The following is a 22,814-nucleotide window of genomic DNA, read 5'->3' as shown; positions in this document are numbered from 1 at the left end:
AACTGCCACTCTGAAGCACCAAGACTAGGCCTATAGTAATCAGCAAAGTAAAGGCAGGAGTTTATAAGTTAATGCAACACATTTAATCAAGGACAAACTAAGATTAAGGATGGGAATAGGGTTTACTACACTTAAAAGCTAAAGGCAAACTACAGGGGCAGGGGAAGGACTTGACTATACTCTCCTATGATCTAAGCAAGACAGGGCCCAAAGAAAGCTGTACTGGAATCACAAGGGAAAAGTTCCTCTCAACCTGGTTCCATCCAGGTTTGGCCAGCTTAGCTGAGGACCTGAGGGTGGCTTTACTTGGGATCACACGGCTAATCCAGGGATGGTTTCAGGATGCCAGGAGTCAACTCCACCAGAACAGGTGATCCAAGGTATCCAGGTAGGGAGAGAAAGTTTGTGATGCTGTCCACCAGATCACAAACCACTTCCCTACTCAGTGCTGCTCTGCAGATGTGATGTCCTCTGCTGTAAGCCTTCACCATTCTCAGGATCCCAGGGAATCTGGATACAACTCCCCTAGCTCTGAGATCTCCCAGGGTCAGTTTGTGCCAACCCACCATGGAGTCTCTTCTAGGCACAAGCCACTTCCTCCTTCCCCTGCATTCCATTCAGAATGTCCATGAACTCCAGCTAAGGCTTTTCCTAGCCTGCTTACACACCTACTTTTAAACTTATGCCTCTTACAGTGGACAGATATTTAAGTATATTTAGTATTTTGCCTTCCCACAGAGATTTTATGAATGACCTGGGGTGGGGATATTTCAGAATAGAAATTGAATCAAAGTTTTTTGGGGGAATAGGGAGAATTAAAGGTCATGTACTAATTATACTAGGCCCTTTGAAATTACAATAGAACAATTTCAAGTAATTCTAGAATGGTTCATATGAATAATAATAATTACATAAAATGATCAAAGACACAAGGATAGAGCTTAGAGCTCTTTATGAACAAATAAGTAGGTCTAATTAGAGACTTTAGAGCAAAAGATGCTATCCATATTAATACATTCCCTTAGATGACACTGAATTGGAGTATAAAAAATCAGGAGGAAAAATAACTAAAAAAATTAGATTGTACTGAAAGAACACATGAGACTTCTACAAAACAAAATCTATAGATAAGAATATGAAAGGGGATAGATTGTGATATCTCTTAGTACCAGATATCTCAGAAACACATGATGAAAAAGAACCTAAATGCCATATTTCAGAAAGTCATGCAGAAAAATTGCCCAGAAATATTGAAAGCAGTTGGCATGGTTCAGATTGAGAAACCCTTTTTACTCAAACAGAAAAAAATTCCAAGTTTAAGTCACCATGAAATGTAGGTAAATTTCAGAATAGAATAATAAGCCAATCTTACAGATAGGAAGAAAAAAATAATTCAAATTTCACATAGGAACAATAGTAATAGCACAGGGCCATTCTTTGATTACAAGAAATCAAAGGAAAATTTGAAATGAGATATTTCAAAGAGAAAAAGATATCCACTGTCACCCCAAAATAATATATAAAAAGTAAACCCAAATCACAAAGAAAATAACTGGAAATTTAATAGAAGTGAGGAATTTGAATAATTCCTTCAAAACAACTCAAAGGTGAACAGGATATTTAACTTCAAAAATCCCCAGACAGCAAAAAGGTAAATATTTTCAGCTATTAAAGACAGAATTATAAAATGATGGAAAATGAAGAAATGGTTTGAAAAATCTGAACCCTCTATAAAGGGAAACTTTGGAAAGATTTTATTGCTCTGCCCTCTAGCCCTCCCATTAGAAGGGAGAAACCACTGAGGGTGTGAGGAGGTATTGGTATTTCAGCTAGTGTAGTCTCTATGATGATGAGTCTTCTGGTAATGAGCTTATTCTGGGGGAAGTATTTCTTTAGAGTTGAAACCAAGTGAGAGAAGCTGATAGGAAATGACGAGGAAATGAAAATAATCCCCCAAAAGAAGAATAAAAGGAGACTAAATCTTACGATGGAGCATTTTAGAGATGAACTCTTGAAGATGTCAGCTATAAAAATGGGTTCATGCATCTTGTTACTGTCACTGGGAGAGAGGTAAGAATTAGATATTGTTAAGTATATTTTGGACAAAGTATTCAATAGTCTCTGTGGTAAAGGGTCAGCTGACTGCTTGTTGGAGTTGAGTTGTTTGGGCCTAGTCAAGTTTCAGTTTAAAGGTTTAAGGGAAGGAAAGGATAGATATAACAAAGTTTGAGGATAGGTTCCATAATTCTAATAGGGTGCCACCTTATTCAACTCCCACTAGTCCTCACAAACTTGCTTCACACACAGGGTTTCCCTTGGCCTGCTCTGAACTTCTTAAGACTACTACTAAAACCCAAAAAACCTATACTAAATCTATGCTAATTTGTTTATATACATATAAAAAAATTACTGCCTCCAGGTATTTCTTCAGTAAACTGCTCCAACTGCCAGTTCCTTTCCAGCCCAGTGAGGCTGAATCAGGTTTCTCAGCCTATCAAGATCAAGAAGCTAGGCCCACTCTGCAGCACACAGAAGGGGAAAAAAAAACAGTTTTCTTCCTTCTTCATTGTTAGTATTCTTTCTTCAATTATTTCAAAAACCTCCCAACTTTCTCTCCTTTCCCAACTGTCACTCCAAAAATCCAGGTTACCCCAGAGAACTGAGGTTTTCCAGCACCTCCTAAGTCAGGAGTGAGAGAGTTCAGTTGGTCCCAACAGACTTTCCACACCTCAAGATTCCCTGCCAGGAATCTTCCCCAAGGTTCCATTTGGGCTTAAGACAGCCTGGCAGCATCTCTCATTCTGTCCTTAGGCACCAAACCCTAAATCTATGATATTCCTAATACAAGACACAACTTGTGAATGCAGAACCCAGAGTTCATAGGTTGAAATTGAATGTAGTATGATAGCAAAAGAGAAAAATAATGAGGGAAAAGATAAAAAGACAGAGCAGAGCCAAAATATGGTGTATTAGAAGAAGGAAAAGTTTAGATCACTATGAGAATCCTCTCTAACTAACCCTAAAATAACACCTCAAGACAAACACTGGAGTTAAAGAGCCAACAAGGTGTAATGAAGCATCTTTCATACAGTGAACAACTTGAAAGGTAGGCAAAGATGGGCTGGTTCACTGGAGTGTGAGGAGAGAACAGCCTACAGGAGGCTGTACCAAGGAGTACTGCACAAGCCAACAGCAATTCCCACCCTCCCCCATATCTACTGTTCCATATCCTGAACCTGGGCCCAAGCCAACATACAGACCCTGAGACTCTCATGCTAACAGCAGTGCAATCCCACCCCACCTCACCCTAATACAATTTCAAGTTCCAGTCCAAGCTGGCAGTAAGGTCTAAAATCCCAGTGCGAGGTAGTCTGGACAGTACATCTGATCTGTCTAAGCTCAGACTGAGACCAAGAGCCCCAACCAGAATTTGTAGTGAGAACTTGAGCCCCATCATCAAGGCCCAAAGTTAGCCCCTTCCAAAACACAAGGCAAAGTTACATGCCCCAGGGCAAGGCAGTCCACAGTGTTTCTGACCTGATCAAGCCCAGAGTGAGATCAAAAGTCCCTGACTAAGCTGTAGGCTAGACTTTGAGCCCAGCAAGGGAAGTTCACAGTGCTCTGTGCACTGAAAGTCATCAACAATGGAAGGTGAGTTTTATTGCTCCTAGGCCACAGACCATTATATCACCTTGGAAGAACTGAAACTTGCAGAGACTCAGAAATAGAGTTATGTGTAGCATTAAGAAAAACTGAAGTTTAAAAGAGCGCTCTCTCTACCCTGAGAATAGAGGCGACTTTTAAAATAAAAGTCAAGAAAAAGGCTGGGGAAATGAGCAAACCTCAAAAAACCCACCAAATATAGAAAAATTTTATGGAGACAGAAGAATAAGACACAGAAACAGAAGGGGAGAGTGAAAGCAAACTTCCTAAAAAAATATTAATTGGCCTCGGGCTCTGGAAAAATTCAAAAATTAGTTGAGAGGGAGAGAACAAATGGGGAAGATAAGTAAAATTAATGCAAGAAAAAAATAACAGCAGAATTGGCCAAATGAGAAAGGAGGTTCAAAAGCTCATGGAATAAAATCATTTCTTAAAAATTGAAATTAGACAGCTTAGAAGCTGATGACTTCACAAGACATCGAGAAACAACAAAATAAAATCAAAAAAATGAAAAAAGTGAAGAAAAATAAAACAGCTCATAAAAAAAAAACAAAAAAAAACAACTGACCTGGAAAATAGATCCAGGAGAGACAATTTAAGAATTATTGGACTACCTGAAAGCCAAGATTAAAAAAGAAAGAAAAGCATAGACATCATAATATAAGAAATTATCAAAGAAAAGTGCCCTGATAGTCTTGAACATGAGAATAAACTAGACATTGGAAGAATCCATAGATTACCTCTGGAAATAAATCCCTAAGTGACAGCTCCCAGGAATATTATAGCTAAATTAAATCATCTCAAAACCAAGGAAAAAGTACTGCAAAAAAAGCCAGAAAGAAACAATTCAGGTAGCATGGAGCTACAGTCAGGATTACATAGGACCTAGCAGTCTCCACATTAAAGGATGGGAAGACTTGGAAAATAATATTCTGGAAGTCAAAAGATCTAGTCATTAAGGGGTGAAAAGAGGATTATATTGAGAGGAAAGGGTGGAACGGGATAAATCTCACCTAAAGAGGCATGAAAAAGTATTACACTGGAGGGGAGAGTGAGGGTGGTGATAAGCAATGCTATAACTTACTCTTATTGAAATGTCTCAGAGAAGGAATAACAATCATACTTAATTGGGGTATAGAATCCTATCTTACCTTATAGAGAAATAGGGAATAAGTGGGGAGGGAAAGGAAAGGAATGTAAACAGAAAGGAATATATCTTCTTTTTGATAGTACATGGTTTCTACACAAAAAGTGACTATGTATTAGGGCATACAGACCTCACAACTAAATGCAGAAAAGCAAAAGTAATAAATGTTACTTTTTCAGATCCCAATGCTATATAAAAGTTATAATCAATAAGGGTCCATGGAAAGACAAATCAGAAATTAATTGGAAACTTAAGTAATCTAATGCTAAAAAAGGAATAGGCCTAGAAATAACCATTTCATTAATGAGAATGACAATGAGGAGACAAGACAACATAACAGAATTAATGAAATATAGCCAAAACAGTACTTAGGGCAGTGATGGGCAACCTTTTGAGCTTGGTGTGTCAAAATTCAACAAAAAACTAAGCATAATTCAGGTGGTGTATCACTTTGAGGAAAAAAAAACATAATTTCATGATATTTATAGTTTAAATAACAAAAATGTATAATTGTAATATATAACTATTTAATAAACCAAAAACTAATTCTTTAACTTACTTGCTTAGTGATAATTGTTTTGACCCACAGACCTCTGGCACAGAGTGTCTACACTACAGCAAATCCTCAGCATGTGGCCCCATACTTTGCTCACGTGTCATCAAAAATGGCTATGTCTTTCAATGCTGACACATATGTCATAGGTTTGCCATCAGGGACTTAGGGGGAAATTTATATCTAAATGCTTACATCAATAAAACAGAAAAAGCAGATGAATTCGGCATGCAATAAAAAAAAATAGAAAAAAGAACAAATTTTAAATCCCCAATTAAAGTCTAAATTGAACTAATAAATAAAAGTAGGAATTGGTTTTACAGAAAATCAAAGAACAAGAGTACTGATTAATTTGATTTTAAAAAGGAAAGAAAATCAAAGAACTCACCACCAATGAAGAAGAAATTAAGGAAATCTTTAGAAGCTATTTTGCCCAATTATATGCCAATAAATCTCACAATCTAAGTGAAATAGATAAATATTTACAAAAATATAAATTGTCTAGATTAACAAAAGAGGAAATAGAATACTTAATCCCATTTCAGAAAAAGAAATTAAACTCCCTAAGGGAAAAAAATCCCCAGTGCCAGATGAATTCACAAGTGAATTCTGTCAAACATTTATAGGACAATTAATCCCCATACTATATAAACTATTTTTGGAAAATAGGCAGAGAAAGAATTCTACCAAATTCTTTTCATGACACAAATATGGTACTGTTAAGCCAGGAGGAGCAAAAACAAAGAAAGAAAATAAAGGCCAATTTCATATGTGAATATAGATGTACAATTTTTAAATGAAATATTAGCAAGAAGACTACAGCGATACATCGTAAGGGTCATTCACTATGACCACATTGGATTTATACCAGGAATGCAGTGCTGGTTTAATATTAGGAAAATTATCAGCATAATTGACTATTATTAAATAACCAAACTAACAAATCACAATTGTCCCAAGAGATGCCGAAAAAGCCTTCAACAAAATACAACATCCATTCCTATGAAAAATACTAGAAATCATAGGTCTAAAAGTGTCATTCCTTCTTAGTATCTATATCAGAAAGTATCATCTACAATAGGGATAAATTAGATGCCTTTCCAATAAGACTAGGAATGAAGGAAGAATGCCCATTATCACCACTATTATTTAATATTGTATTAGGATTGCTAGCTTTAGCAAATTAGGAAAGAAAAAGAAATTGAAGAATTAAAGGAGGCAACAAGGAAACTGAATTATTACTCTTTGCAGGTTATAATGATATGCTTCAAGAATCTTAGAGAATCAATAAAAGAAACTAGTTGAAATAATTAATAACTTCAGTAAAATTGCAGGATACAAAATCCACATAAGCCATCAACATTTCTATATATTACCAACATATTATATTATATAGAAATATACAAATTTCTATATATTACCAACAACTTTCAGCAGTCCATGATAGAGAAATTCCATTTAAAATAACTCTAGACCCCATGCCCCGCCCCCCCAATGTTCTATCTGGCCTGTAGCATTATTCCTAATTTGACAAATACAATGAATAGGATAAAATACAATGAAACTTCAAAATCGTTACCTTAGAAACAGACTGACAAATGAGCATTTCCTTTCCTTTAGCCCCCTCTTTAAAAAGTTTGCCCATCATTTCTCTAGACAATATAAAATACCTGAGAATCTACTTGCCAAGACAAATCCAGAAATTATATAAACATAATTACAAAACACTTCACACAAAGGTAGAACTAAATAGTTGGAAAATATTAATTGCTCATGGGTAGGCAGAGCTAAATATAATAAAAACAAGAATCCTACTTAAATTAATTTACTTATTCAGTTCCATTCCAATAAAACTACCAAGTAATTATTTTCTAGAACTAGAAAAAATAACAGAATTCACCTGGAAGAAAAAAAGGTTGAGAACATCAAGGGAGTTAATGAAAAAAAATGTGAAGGAAGATGGCCATTCAGTACCAGATCTCAAACTGCACTGTAATAGAGTAATCATGAAAACAGTCTTGTACCCATTAAGAAATAGAATGGTAGATCAATGGAATAGATTAGATCAGTGATTTCCAAAGTGGGCACTACCGCCCCCTGGTGGGCGCTACAGCGATCCAGGGACCGGTGATGGCCATAGGTGCATTTATCTTTCCTATTAATTGCTATTAAACTTTTTAAAAATTAATTTCTAGGGGGCTAAGTAATATTTTTTCTGGAAAGGGGGCAGTAGCCCAAAAAAGGTTGGGAACCACTGGATTAGATACAAAATATATAGGGGTAAATGTCCTTAGCAGCCTAGTGTTTGACAAACCCCAAAGCCCCAAGTTTTGGAGTAAGAACTCTTTAACAAAAACTGAATTGGGCATGCACCTTAAAAAATTAGAAAGTGAGCAAATTAACAATCCCCAGATGAAAACTAAATTAGAAATACTAAAAATCAAGGGAGAAATTAATAAAATCGAGAGTAAAAGAATGATTGAATTAATAAATAAGACTAGAAGCTGGTATTTTGAAAAAACAGATAAAATAGACAAAGTACTGGTCAATCTAATAAAAAAAAAAAAGAAAGAAGAAAAGCAAATTGACAGTATCAAAGATGAAAAGGGAGACTTCACCTCTAATGAAGAAGAAATCAAGGCAATCATTAAAAACTATTTTGCCCAATTATATGGCAATAAATATAGCAGTCTAGGAGATATGGGTGAATATTGTTGTGAGGAAGATAAGATTAGTTATTGATTAGGTATTAAGATGTATCTAGCAGGAAGGAGCTGGAGCTGGGAATTCCAGGATGGAAAGAGGGAGCAGGAAGAAGTGACTTGTGCTCTGGGAAGGACTCCATAGGGGGTTAACACAAACTGTGGTTAGCCCTGGGAGCACTCAGAGTAAAAGGACATCCTGTATCCTGATTTTTCCCTGGGATCCTGAGTGGTGGCATCTAGCAAAGAGAGAAGATCAAAGTTTGAGAATCTGGTGGACAGTGTTTCAAGCAAAACCCTCCCTACCTGGTTCCTGAGACAACCTTGGCTCTTGGCATCCAGAGATCATCAGTGGATTGCAGTGAGAATCCCAAAGCCACAAAGCCCCTAGCTGAGCTGCTCAAGCCTGGCAGGTTCCAGGTCTGAGGCAGTCACCCAGAGACTCCACTGCTCCTTGGGCCCTGTCAGTTTAGATTACTAAATTAGTGTAGAAATAGGTCTTTCCTTTCCCTGTGGATTATGTCATTAGATTTAAGGTTTTAGAGTAGATATCCCTATCCCACCTTTTAGTTGTTCATAATTAAACCCAGTTATGTCCTGTTACCTTGTCTGTTGAATTCAAAGCCTCTGGCCAGAGTGACAGTTGGCTAACTGTCATTTGTCAGTTAAGAGCAGCTTGGCTGTTCAAGTCTTCATGTCCAGGTCTAGTCTCTCATAAAATCCCAGTGTGTGTGTTCCCACAAACCACTTAGTTTATTTATAATATCCCTGGTGACCCCATTACCCTTACTTATATTTCCCACAATATTTACAAAAATACAAATTGCCTAGATTCACAGCAGAAAAAAATAGAATACCTAAATAATCCCATATCAGAAAAAGAAATTGAACAAGCCATCAAAGAACTCCCTAGAAAAAAATCACCAGGGCCTGATGGATACACAAATGAATTCTATCAAACATTCAAAGAACAACTAATCCTAGTAATATACAAATTATTTGATATAATAAGCAAAGGAGGAGTCCTACCAAATTCCTTTTATGACACAAATATGGTATTGATTCCAAAGCCAGGTAGATCAAAAACAGAGAAAGAAAACTATAGACCAATCTCCCTAATGAACATAGATGCAAAAATTTTAAATAGAATATTAGCAAAGAGACTTCAGCAAGTGATCAAGAGGATCATCCACCATGATCAAGTGGGATTTATACCAGGAATGCAAGGATGGTTCAACATTAGGAAAACCATCCACATAATTGACCATATCAACAATTTAACAAACAAAAATCACATGATTATCTCAATAGATACTGAAAAAAGTCTTTGACAAAATACAGCACCCATTCCTATTGAAAACCCTGGAAAGTATAGGAATAGAAGGACCCTCCCTAATTTGTTAATATATGCACTCAGTGATATAAATTTTCCCCTTAGAACTGTTTTGGCTGCAACCCATAAGTTTTAGTAAGAAGTCTCATCATTGTCATTGTCTTCAGCAAAATTATTGTTTCTGTGATTTGTTCTTTCACTAACTTATTTTGGAGAATCATATTATTTAATTTCCAATTAGTTTTTGGTTTGCCTCTCCATGTATTCTTACTAATAACTATTTTTATTGCATTATGATCTGATAAGTTTGCATTTATTATTTCTGCTTTTTTTGCATTTGTTTGCCATGTTTCTATGCCCTAGTACATTGTCCATATGCTGCTGAAAAGGCAGTGTATTCTTTTTTGTCCCTATTTATTTTTCTCTATATATCTATTTACTCTCATTTTTCTAGGATTTCATTCACCTTTCTTATCTTTTTCTTATTTATTTTTTGGTTTGATTTATCTAAATCTGAAAAGGGAAGGTTGAGGTCACCCACTAGTATAGTTTTGCTATCTATTTTGCCTTGAGCTCCACTAGCTTCTCCTTTAGAACTTTGGATGCTATACTGTTTGGTGCATATGTGTTGAGTACTGATATATCTTCATTGTTTATACTGCCTTTTATTAGGATATAATTACCTTCCCTATCTCTTAACCAGATCTATTTTTACTTTGGTTCTGTCAAGAGATCATGATGGCAACTGTAGGAAAATATATGTAAGGTAATGGGGTCACCAGGGATATTACAATAAACTAAGTAGTTTGTGGGAACACACTCTAGGATTTATGAGAGACTGGACCAGGGTGAAGAGACCAGAGTTTACTGGATTTCCACAGGAATGGCAGTTGATCTTAACTGTCACCCAGCTTCCACTAGACCAGAGTATAGTAACAGGCTAACAAGGTAAAAGGGACTTAACAGCTTTAATTATGTTAGACTAAAATGTGGGAAAGGATTTCTATACTTAAAATCTAAAGGATTTTAGATTTTATGGGAGGACTTATTCTACTCTAACTTAGGGATCTAAACTAACAGGGCCCAAGGAGCTATAAATGGAGTCTCTGAGTTTCTGCCTCAAACCTGGAACCTGCCAGGCTTGAGTATAGCTAGGGCTTTTGTGGCTTTGGGATTCTCACTGCAATCCACTGATGATCTCTGGATGCCAGGAACTAAAGTTGTCTCAGGAACCAAGTAGTAAGGGTTTTGCTTGAAGCACTGTCCTCCAGTACTCAAACTTCACCTCTTCTCTTGGCTCTGTAAATCTTGTCCTTTTGCTAGATGCCACACCATACAGGATCCCAGGGGAAAACAGGAAACAGGGTGTCCTTTGCTCTGAGGTCTCCCAGGCTGGCAACAGTTTTGCCCACCACTAATGGAGTCCACACTCAGGGCACAGACAGACTTCCTCCTCCCTCATTCCATCATGGAATTCCCAGCTCCAGCTCCTTCCTGCCAGGTACAATTTAATTCCTAATAACTAGCTAATCTCATCTTATTCATAACACAACCCCTGTCTTCTTTATCTCAATTCAAGCTCAATAGATTTTCCTCCATCCTTAGATTTTTACTCTGTATGTCTGCCTGTCTCATATATGTTTCTTGTAGACAACATATGGTAGGATTTTGGTTTCTAATCCACTCTGCTATTTGCTTCCATTTTATGGGCAAGTTCATCCCATTAACATTCAGAGTTATAATTATCAACTGTGTATTCCCAGACATTTTGATTCTCTCATTGTCCTATCCTTTCTTCTTTCATTATTTCCTTCTATACCAGTGTTTTGTTTTTAATCCGTTCCCCCAATCCCCTCCCTTATTGTACTTCCTTTTTTCCCCTCTCCCTTCTTATTCCCCTCTTATTTTTCTTTAGGATCTTTTTAAGCTACCGCACCCCCCCACTCCCACCCTCTCCCTTCCTAGTGTTACTTCCCTCCCCATCAGTCCTTTTGTTACACTTCTACTTCTCTATAGGGCTTGAATCAGTTTTCTGCCCCAATGGATCAGATTATTCTTCCCTCTTTTAAGTTGATTTCAATGTACTTAAGTATTAAATATTTCCTCTCTCCAACCTATTTACCCTTCCAGTATATCCAGTATATTGTTATTCTTCCCTGTTGGCCCCACAAGCTTCTTTATGTAATATAAATTACTCCATTTTGTTTGCTTTCTCATTTTTCTTAATATTACCTTTCCCCCCTCTAGTTTTGTATATATTTATTCATACATATACATACATACATATATATGTATGTGTGTATATATATATATATATATACACACACACACACATTACATCCTATACAGTTTGTCACAGTTCCCTCTATGTAAACTTCTTCTAGTTACCCTGTTGGTAATAACAGTTTTTAATATTTGCCAATATCTTCTATTCTTCTAGAGATACAAATCGATTGAATTTATTGGGTCCCTTAAAGAAAATTTTTCCCCTCCCCCCACTCTCTTAATTATCTTATGGTGACTCTCTTGAGTTCTGTGTTTGGGCAGCAAACTTTCTATTTACGTATAGTTTTTTCTTTATGAATACTTAGAAGTCCTCAATTTTATTGAATGACCATACTTTTGCCCTGCAAAAATATAGTCAGTTTTGCTGGATAGTTGATTCTTGGTCGTAGACTCAGTTCTCTTTCTTTTTGGAATATTATGTTCCATGCCTTCCAGACCTTCAATGTAAATGCAGCCAGATCCTGTATTATCCTAACTGTGGTTCCCTGGTATCTGAATGACTTCTTTTTAGTAGCTTGTTATATTTTTTCCTAGGTCTGGTAGTTTTTTAATTTGGCTATAATATTCCTGGAAGTTGTCAGTTGTGGATTAAATGTAGGAGGTGATCTGTGGATTCTTTCAATTTCCACTTTTCCCTCTTGTTTGAGAATGTCAGGGCAGTTGTCTCTGATCATTTCTTGTAGGATGATGTCTAAACCTTTTCTTTTATCATGATGTTCTGGTAAACCAATAATTCTTAAGTTGTCTCTTCTAGCTCTGTTCTCCAGATCTTTGGTTGAATCAATGAAGTGTTTCATATTCTCCTCAAATTTTTCATTTTTTCTATTTTGTTTTATATATTCTTGGTGCCTTGTGAAGTCATTTGCTTCTAGTTGTTGAGTTCTGTTTTTTAAAAGACTGAATTTCATCCCTTGCTTTTTGGTCATCCTTCTCCTTCTGGTCTGATTTTCTTTGTAGATCATCTTTTGCCTTCTTTGCTTCATTTTCAAGCTGGCCAATTCTGGCTTTTAAGACTTTTTTTTCTTGTTTTAGTTCATGTATTTCCTTTTTCAAATTGTCTTCAGCCTCTCTTGCCTCTTTTGATTGCTTTTTGAGTTTCTGAAGTTTTTGAGTTAATTGAATTTTGAGATCTTCCAAAGCCTGTGTCCAATTCGCTGGAACTTCTTTCTCTTCTATTTCATTTGCTCTCTTTTCACTTCCTAGAAAGAAGCTGTCAATTGTATTTCTTTTCTCTTTTTCTGTTGTTTACTCATATTTTTTCCTTTTCTGTTCTGCTAATTTAAGCAGATGGATTTAATGAGCTTTGATGAAAGATCTTCCCTCAGCTGGCAGTGGAGGTTTGTAGTTACTTTCTCTGCAGTCTCTGCAGGGGGAGGAGTGTTGGAGTTTCCTGGCCCTCTGAAGACATCTTGTCTGTCCAATTGATGGGATTAAGCCTGTATTGATTGGATTAGTTAGTGTTGCTTAATGTGCCCTGAGGCTAAAACCTCCAGGGTTGGGGGAAGAAGTGGGGACACAAGGTGGAGTGTTTTCACTTAGCTGTCCAGCAGTAGGGTTCCCCTGCTCTGTCCTTGTGTTTGATCTGGTTTTCTTTACTCTTGAAGCCCTTTGTTCTCTATTTCGGTGTGATGAATCCAGGCTGTCTGGGGTTTGGCTCCATCTAAGCCGCCATCTTCTGAGCATTTTTGCTGTGTTTCTGTGGCCTTCTACTCCAATCACCTCCCCTGTGCCTGTGTTCAACTCCCTGAGTCCAGAGCCAGCAAGGCCTTCTCTCCAGGCTGTTGCGCCCACTGGCCCGCTGGGAGATTGGGAGATTTCAGGGGCCACATAGTGGCATGGGGTAGGGGTCCTGGGATTCTCCTTCTATACCCTCAGACTTAACAGTTCAAGAATTCAAGCCTTTTTCTTGGCGTACCTCTTTAGCTGTTCAGAAGTAGGATTCCCCATGGTCTGTCCCGTTGTTAGATTTGGTCCTCTTTCTTCTCGAAGTGTATTGTTTTCTATCTCAGTGTATAAGGGTGTGAAGGTATTAAGATTTGCTCCTTCTAAGCCGCCTTCTTCCCAGAATTTCCCTCCATCTTTGGTTTCTGATTGATGTAGAAATCTATTTTCTTCTCCAATTATATTTTATTTTTAGTTCCAAATTCTCTCTCTTCAACTTCTACCTCATCTCTCCCTCTCAACCTCCCACTCTCAAAGAGCTTATAATCTAATGATGTAGACAACACCCAAAAGGAAGCAGGAAAGCAAGGATGGAACAGGTTGGAGAGAACACCAGGGACATTGTTCTGTGAAGTTGAAACCAGGCAGAGCAGCAGAGGCAAAGTAGAGTCAAACACATTCCTGCATTAGCCATGTCCAGAGTTATACAACTCAATCTCTACTTTGAGTCTGTCACATATCTATCTAAAGTTGGGAAGCACATTTCATCATGAGTTCTCTGTAATTGTGACTGATCTGTATTGATTATTATTTCAGTCTTTCAAAGTTGCTTGTCTTTACAATATTGTTGTTATTGTATAAATTCTATTCTTGACTTTGTTCACTTCACTTTGCATCAGTTCATACAAGTCTCTTCAGGTTTCTGAAATCATTCCCATCATAATTTGTAGCATAATCTTTTTCATCATATTCATGTACCATAACTTGCCCTGGATTGGTCACCTGGAATTGGGTTCTTAGTAACAGATGCCAGATGGCACCTGTTCCCATACCTTGCACTAATTCAGGAACTTCTTGCCTTGGTGCAGAGCCTTAGTCTTCTTTCAGTCTAGAACGCTAGAATGTTCCATATAATGCTCTCTTGGCCATACCCCATTGCTTAATTCATTAGGATTTTTACCTTATTAGGGTTCTTGGTATCTTAGATCATAGAGACAACTGAAATTTCTTTACCTCATATGAATAATTCTTATTTTGAAGAATTTCGAGAGATCATAAGGATCAGAGAAAATGTCTTGTCTTCTATCTTGTTGGACATGTTACTTGAAAGTCAAACTTGGATGTTATTGATTACAAGTTCAGTTTTTTTTTTTTAATCCTACCTTTTGTTTTAGAATCAATACTGAGTAGTTAGTTCCAACTCAGTAGAGTGATAAGAGCTAGGCAACTAGGGTTAAATGACTTGCCCAGGGTCACATAGCTAGGTAGTGTCTGAGGCCACATTTAAACCCAGGACTTCCTAACTCCAGGCCTGGCTCTCTATCCACAGAGCCACCTAGCTGCCCCAAGTTCGGTATTCTTAATCTCTGTATACCTCCTTGAACACTGAAACTCCTACAACAGTGTAAATGAAAATGTCACTAAAAAGAAGTTCAATCCTGAATATTGAAAAAATCTGTAAAGATTTGGGAGAGGGGGCAGCTGGGTAGCTCAGTGGAGTGAGAGCCAGGCCTAGAGACAGGAGGTCCTAGGTTCAAACCCGGCCTCAGCCACTTCCCAGCTGTGTGACCCTGGGCAAGTCACTGGACCCCCATTGCCCACCCTTACCAATCTTCCACCTATGAGACAATACACCGAAGTACAAGGGTTTAAAAAAAAAAAAAGATTTGGGAGAAAAAGTGATGAAACAAGAGGGAAGCAGCATGGTCAGATCCAAAGAACAGTGAACTGAGAGTCATAGGATCCTAGTCTCTATTCCTGTAGTAACCCATGAACCCCTAAACCTCTCCGAGCCTCCTTTTCCTCACCTATAAAATGAAAGAATTGGATTAAATAATTCCCAAGTTCCTCTAGCTCTTGATCTGTAATTCTGTGATTTCCCTTATAGCAGAAAAATATAACATTTCTCTAGTGAAGTCACCCAGTTTAGTTTAGTCTAGTTTAGTCACCCAGTTTACAACTTCATTATTCTTCTCCTTATCTACTTTCTTGCTACCCCTCAGCCCAATGCAGCACCCTCCAGACTATGGCATTTCCAGAGTCTATGCTATGGTCAATTTACTCATCAGATCTGGAATTCAAGTGTATTGCATAGTCTACTATAGCAAACTGGCCTCAGTGATGTTTCACACTTCTATTCTGGCCATCTACTCCGCCACTTACATATATATCCTCTCCCCTCTTTTCAAATGTAGAATCATAAATCGTCTCTTCTGGAGGTGTGTTTGTCTCACCTTTGTATTTATAACCCTAGGACTTTAAAGTCAATGTTTAGAACATAACAGGCGCTTAATAAACATTTTGTCATTAATTCATTCATTTCAAATCTCTCCCTCCCTCCACATAACAATTCACTTACAAAATCTTGCTATTTCTTCCTTCATAAGATCTCTCATATCCTTATTCTGATAATCTGCATGGCCACCACTTACCCGAAGCCCTTTAGTGACCTTCCTTTTTAAAAACTATCCTAATTGGCCTCCCTGCCTCAAATATATCCCTGCTTTCTTTATTAGAATATGAGCAACTTTAAGAGCATGGATGGACTATATTGCTTGTTTATTTGTATTCCCAACGCTTAGGACTATTATTTGCACATAATAAACCATAATTAAGTGCTTTTTTCTTCATTTATTTAATCATTCACTCCAAGCAATCCTCCATATAGCTACCAAACAGATCTGTCCATGTTTCTCCCTCACTCTGTAAACCAGTAGCGATTTGTTGCTTCTGAGATGAAATACTAAATCCTCTGTCTGACTTTTAAAGTCCTTTACAATCTTAGCTTGCATTTCCAGGCTTCTTATATATTACTTTTTTCTTCCTATATCAGTGATAGGCAACCTTTTGAGTTTGGTGTGTCAAAATTCGCCAAAAAACAAGCATAACTCAAGTGGTGTGTCACTTCGAGAAAAAACCCATAATTTCGTGATATTTATAGTTAAAATAACAAAAATATATAATTGTAATATGTAACTGTATTTAATAGACCAAAATAGGTAAATTAATATAGGTAGAATTGTCATCTATAGTGCACAGAGTGTCTACACTACACTACAGCAAATGTTTCGTCCTTGGCATGAGGCCCCATACTTCTCTGTATGCGGCTGCATATCATAGGTTTGCCATCACCGTCCTATACTCTACTATACAGTCCAGCTAAACTGGGATTCCTAACACACAACAATGCATACCTTTGTATTGACCATTCTTATTACATGGAATGGATTTTCTCAGTTCTGACTAGTAAAATCTCTTACTTCCCAAGATTCAGTATTCTACCCACATGATAAGGTCCTTTCTCCCTAAATACTTTTGTGTATGTATATACTTATTTATGTATTTTATTTCATTAAATATTTACCAATTACATGTAAAATTTTTTTAACATTAATTTTTTAAAATGTTGAGTTTTTCTCCTTATCATCCCTCCCCCATGCATCGAGAAGGTAGGCAATATATTGATAATAGAAGTCATGCAAAACATTTCCATATTAGCAGTGTTACAAAAGAAAGCACACACATACATGAAAAGTGTTTTGTTTTTTAAGTATGGTTCAGTTTTCACTCAGATTTTTTATTAGAGGGGGCAGTTGGGTAGCTCAGTGTAAGGGGGGGAAAAGTGGTTTTGGGGTTCAATATATTAAAAAGTGGTCACCAGGGGAAATCTCCCCAATTTAGGAATAACCTCAAGTCAAAATTGACTTTTATGGAAGTTTATTTACAATTAAGAAGAGAGAGAGGAAATAAGGAAATAAGAATCTAACACAGTAGGTAAATTGCTAAGATCCTCTAATTAATCCAGGTAGATCTAATTAACTCTCAGCCAAGAGTCAGAGGGCTAGAGGCCCTCATTCACAGAGTCTATTAAGGAAGTTCCTTAAGAGAAGTTCAGGAAGATTCAGTCAGTCTTGAAACTTACCACCTCCACAGACCAGAAGAGCTAGAAGACCTCCTTCACCATCCTCCCTCTTCACCAGAAGCTCCTCTCACTCACTCAACTGCCTCTTTTTAAAGGGGTCATTTATGCCTCACTTCCTGTGCCTTCCCCTAGCTTGCTTGTCCAATCACAATAGACGTTTCTCATAGACCTCTTAGGGAGCGGTCAGTCTATTCTGATTCATCATTCACTATAGCACACATGGGTTAGGACCTCCCAGAATTTGGAGGTGCTCTCACCTTTGGTGATTAAATCTAAAGATGGGCAATGTAGACTTAATCTAATTATCACATCAGTGGATTGAGAGCCAGGCCTAGAGACAAGAGGTCCTAGGTTCAAATCTGGCCTCAGACATTTCCCAGCTGTATGACCCTGGGCAAGTCACTTAACCCCCATTGCTTAGCCCTCACCACTCTTCTGCCTTGGAACCAATACACAGTATTTATTCCAAGTTGGAAGGTAAGGGTTTAAAAAAAAATTTTTTTTTAAATCATGTGTCTTGTGGAATAGTCTTTGATCATTGTCTTGATCAGAGTAATCTTTCAGTTTATCATTCTTATGATGTTGCTGTCACTGTGTACAATATTCTCCCAGTTCTGCTTATTGTACTTTGTATCACTTCATACAAGTCTGCCCAGGTTTTTCTGAAACTATCCTGCTTGACATTTCTTACACCATATTAGCATTTCATCACAATCATATACCTCAACTTGTTCATTCATTCCCCAATTGATGGACCTTCCCTCAATTTCCAGGCTTTTGCCACCCCAAAAAGAACTGCTATAAATATTTTTGTACAAATAGGTCCTTTCCCCTTTTCTTTGATCTCTTTGTAGGGGGCATTGCTGGGTCAGAAGGTATGCATAGTTTTATACTCCTTTAGGCATAGTTCTAAATTGTTCTCCAGGATAGTTAGACCAGTTCACAACTCCACCAATAGGGTATCAATATCCGTATTAAAATGTAATTTTTAAAAGTAAATCTTTTTAATATGAATTTTTAGATAATTAGGTCCATTATTTTTAATGTTCTTCTCCACATGGTTGACATCATAGAACAGAATTGACAAATCTTTACCTCTATAGCTATATTAACTTGTATGAAACTGGACTTTTAATTAGGTAAAGAGATTGATAAATATTTAAATCCTTAGGCTTATTTTTTAAAATTATCCTTTTACTTAATGGCTTCTAATTTTTATAGCAGCTAGGCTGTTTACAAAAATACTGTAATGTATTTCTTGGTCATCAGTAAATATTAAGTAAATATTTTTTAATTTTTTAATTTTTAATCTAATTTTTAATATTTTAATTTTATTATTAACCTAATAATAAAAAAGTAAATATTTTACTTGAAACTACTCCTTAAGGACAGCTTGTGCTGAAGTACTACTATAACTTCTAAGTGGTATTGAAAGCAGCATTTGAGGATGGAATTTTAATATAAGGATATACATAAATATGTAAACATGTGAGTTCATAATGTGATACATTTATTGTTATAAGTATTTTGAGCTTTATAAATCTAAATTCAGTATTACAAGATTTGACTATTATTTTGTTTCAGGTAATTATTTGGCAGAAAAGCAGAGTTTCAGATCATAAAACAGCTTTGATGGCAGTTCTGGGAACTTCCATAATGAGCAATATGGCAGCCTTTGAGCATCACTGTGAAGAATCTCAGGTAACCAAAGGATGTTGAAATTTTAAATGTTTTTAAATTATTTTTATATCATTTCTACTTAGAAGATATTGAGATATCAGTAAATAAGAAAAATCATAATAATGCTAAATATAGCTAAGCATACAATAGGTCTGGTATTCCTATTTCTGGTAAAATTCAGATAAAATATGTATATAAAGTACTTTGCAACTGTAAAATACTGTATCCATATCAGTTACCTGCTTTTGTTATATTTACAGAATATAAGTATAATGAAGTGACTTTCATTGTTAAGGATACTCCCTTCTCTTGTAATAGAATAGAATCAAGGTTTCCACAGAGATCTTATTCCATCAATTATTTCCTTTCACCTTTAAAAAAAATGTTGATTCTGGTATTCATTCAAGTTATTCTCCTCTCTCTTGCCTTTGACTGTTAAACTTCTTTAAAGAATGATATCTAGTAATGTAAGGAATTAAATTAAGGGTTTGACTAAAATATGTGAGAATTCTAAGATAATATTGTGTTCTCTGATTTAAAATACTATAGCTCAAGTCAAGATGAAGTTTAATAAATAAAAGTATTTACAAAAAGAGTGGAAAGAGTGAAAGTAGAGAAATACAAAAAAAAAAAGGATAGAGAAGATGTCTACCTTATTACACTAAATATTGCTCTGGTGCTCAGCTCAGCTTGGCAGGGCTTGTTAACCCTCAACCAGAGGACCTGGAGTTCCACCCACACAGCCTCTTCCAAGATGGGAAGGCCTCTCCAAAACTAATCTCTCTCCAGATACCAGGAGAGGAAGGCCAGCTCAATCACCCAAGAGGTAGTCCAAGTCCAAGATCCTCCAAGCTCCAGATTCAGGCCAAAGAGGATTTTCCAAAGACTATCTCCAGAAGACTACTTGTTGCTTAATGCCCTGTTAGTGGAGTTGTGAATTGATCTAACTATCCTGGAGAACGATTTGGTTGTATTTTGCTCTTAATTTTATGTATTTTGATTTGTTAATCATTAGATGCTTTACTTGATCTGTACACTCATTGGTTGTGGGTACTAATTTCCAGTGCAGAATGAAAGCCCTCAAATCCTTTCTGTCTCGTTTATATCTGAATTTTGCTGTAATATTCCCAGGAATTTTCATTTTGGGGTTTCTTTAATGATTTAATGAAATATGATATCTAAATTTAGGGGTTTTTGTCATGTTTTTCAGGTAGCTCAATTAGATATGGTATTTTTCCTTCTTTTTTTTTTTTTACTTCTTTGATTTTCTTTTAACATTTCTTGGTATCTCGTGGAATCATTAGCTTCCATTTGGTTAGTTTTATCAGGAAACTGTTTTCTTGGATAAGATTTTGTACCAGGAATACAGGGATAGTTTATTATTAGAAAAATTATAAACATAACTGATAAAATTAATAACAAAAACAATAAAAGTCATATATCAATAAATGCAAAAAATCTATTGACAATATATCTTTTCTGTTATAAATACTAGAAAACATTGAAATAAAAAGCCTTTTCTTAAATGATAAATTATATCTTAAAACCAAGAACAAGTATTGTCTGTAATAGAGGTTAACTAGAGGCCTTTCCAGTAAAATCAGGGATAAAGTTTGGGTGCCTATTATTGCCATTCCTATTAGAATAGTGCTAGAAATGTTGGCTAAAGCAGTAAGACAAGAAAACAAAATTGAAGGAAACAAAATTAACACTTTTTGCTGATTATATAATATTTTACTTAGAGAATTCTAGAATTTCAACTAGTTGAAAAATAATTAACAACTGCAGAATATAAAATAATCTCACACAAATCATCTGCATTTCTATTTATTACAAAAAATCCATGAGGAAAGATAGAGAAATCCCATTTAAAATAATTAGTGGCTCTATAAAATATTTGGAAGTGTGTCAATAAAGGAACTATGTGAACATAATTACAAAACACCCTAAAAAAAAGACATGCAAATAACTGGAAAAATATTAATTGGTCATGATTAAGCCAAGCCAATATAAGTGACAATACTACCTAAATTAATTTACTTATTTAGTGCCATAACATTCAAACTTACAAAAGCTTATTTTAGCGATCTGGGAAAAACTAGTAACACAATCCAGCTGAAAGAACAAAAGATCAAGAATATCAAGGTAATCAGTGGGAGAAAAAGTGGGAGGAAGGGGGCCTGGCATTATCAGGTTTCAAACTTTAGCAACAACGCCATAATTGTTTTTAAAAAATTATTTGGTACTGGGTAAGAAATAGAGATTGATTAGTGGGCTTGATTAGGCATACTGAAGCAAGAACAAAGCACAGAACCAAATAAACCCAAATATTGTTGTTAAACCCCAAGATCCAGCTTTTGGAACAAGAACTCATTCTTTGACAAAAATTTTTGGGATAACTAGAAAGCAGTCTGGCAGAAACAAAATTTAGACCAATATCTTACATTTTTGCCAAGACAAGCTTCAAGTGGGTGCATGATTTAGACATAAAGGATGATACAATAAATGAGCATAGAAGAAATTACCAGTCATATCTATGGACAAGAGAAGAGTTCATGACCAAACAAGAACTATAGATGGTTACAAGAGGCAGAATAGAAAATTATTATATAAAAGTAAATAGTTTTTGCACAAACAAAACCATTATATCTAAAACTAGAAGAGAAGCTAGAATTTGGGGCAAAATCTTTGCAGAAAACTTCTTCTGTTCTTATTTCTCAGATATAGGGAATTGATTCATATTTATAAGAATGAGTCATTCCTCAGTTGATAAAAAGGATATAAACAGATAAGATATAAATAAATTTTTAGAGGAAAAATTAAAAGCTATTATTAGCCACATGGAAAAATACTCTTAATCACTAATAGAGAAGTACAAATAAAAACAACTCTAAGATACTGCCTCCCATCAAATTGGTAAAGTTGACAGAAAAGGAAAATGACAATTAATAGAAGGGACTTTAGGGGGAAAAAACAAAACATTAATGCACTGTTGGTGGAGCTGTGAACTGGTCCAGAATTTCTATAAATTCATTTGGAACTTGTACCCCCAAAAATCACTCTAATGAACAGACAAGAGACTTGATAAGATGCTGGCAGAGAAAAGCAGCTTTATTCGGAGAAAACAGCAGACAGGAGGAAGGGGGGTGGAGAAGAGGAGGAAAAGGGATTCTGCCCATCTCTTCTAGATACAAACACAGACTTTTATAACAATCCTGACACAAGATTCTCCTCCTCACCTCTGTCCAATCCCACAGAAGGGGGGAGGGGGGGCTGTGACATTTACAGTCTTGAGCACATGATTTTCAATGTTATATACCCCTAAAGACCATCATGATCAAGAAAAACCTTTGACTATTATGGGGTTCCCAGGCTGGGACCATAATGATAGTTTCAAAACTCACTGTACTTTCGCTCCTTCAACTTATCTTATAGTTTGGCTTTCTTCCCAGGGTACAGATAAAGTCTTCTCAAGGCTTTTGAAAATAGGTCAGGAAAACAAAGTTTTATGGAGTGGGTGTGCAGTTTTAGTCTAAGGAATAGCAATTCTAAGGGGTCTTGAAAATTGGGGTTACAAGCCAAATACTGACCCACTGAATCTCATCTCACACATGATGAAAGGAATGATGATGAATGCAGAGTGCAAA

The 22,814-nt window shown here is 36.2% G+C and overlaps 1 protein-coding gene across 5 annotated transcripts in view; it reads left to right on the top strand.

Moving 5' to 3' along the window:
- Positions 1–22,814, top strand: part of PMS1 (PMS1 homolog 1, mismatch repair system component) — a 105,530-nt gene that overhangs the window by 53,701 nt on the left and 29,015 nt on the right. For 3 of the 5 annotated variants that reach the window (XM_044669702.1, XM_044669703.1, XM_044669699.1), the window contains one exon: positions 19,072–19,188. The exons of the other annotated variants lie outside the window; for them this stretch is intronic. In XM_044669702.1, coding sequence (XP_044525637.1) covers positions 19,072–19,188 — 117 coding nt within the window. The remainder of the gene's footprint in view (positions 1–19,071; positions 19,189–22,814) is intronic. 5 annotated transcript variants of the gene reach the window in all.

This window comes from Gracilinanus agilis, chromosome 3, assembly GCF_016433145.1.
Source record: "Gracilinanus agilis isolate LMUSP501 chromosome 3, AgileGrace, whole genome shotgun sequence".
Lineage (NCBI taxonomy): Eukaryota > Metazoa > Chordata > Mammalia > Didelphimorphia > Didelphidae > Gracilinanus > Gracilinanus agilis.
The sequence above is the reverse complement of the archived record's forward strand: the minus strand, read 5'-3'. Positions and strand labels throughout refer to the sequence as shown.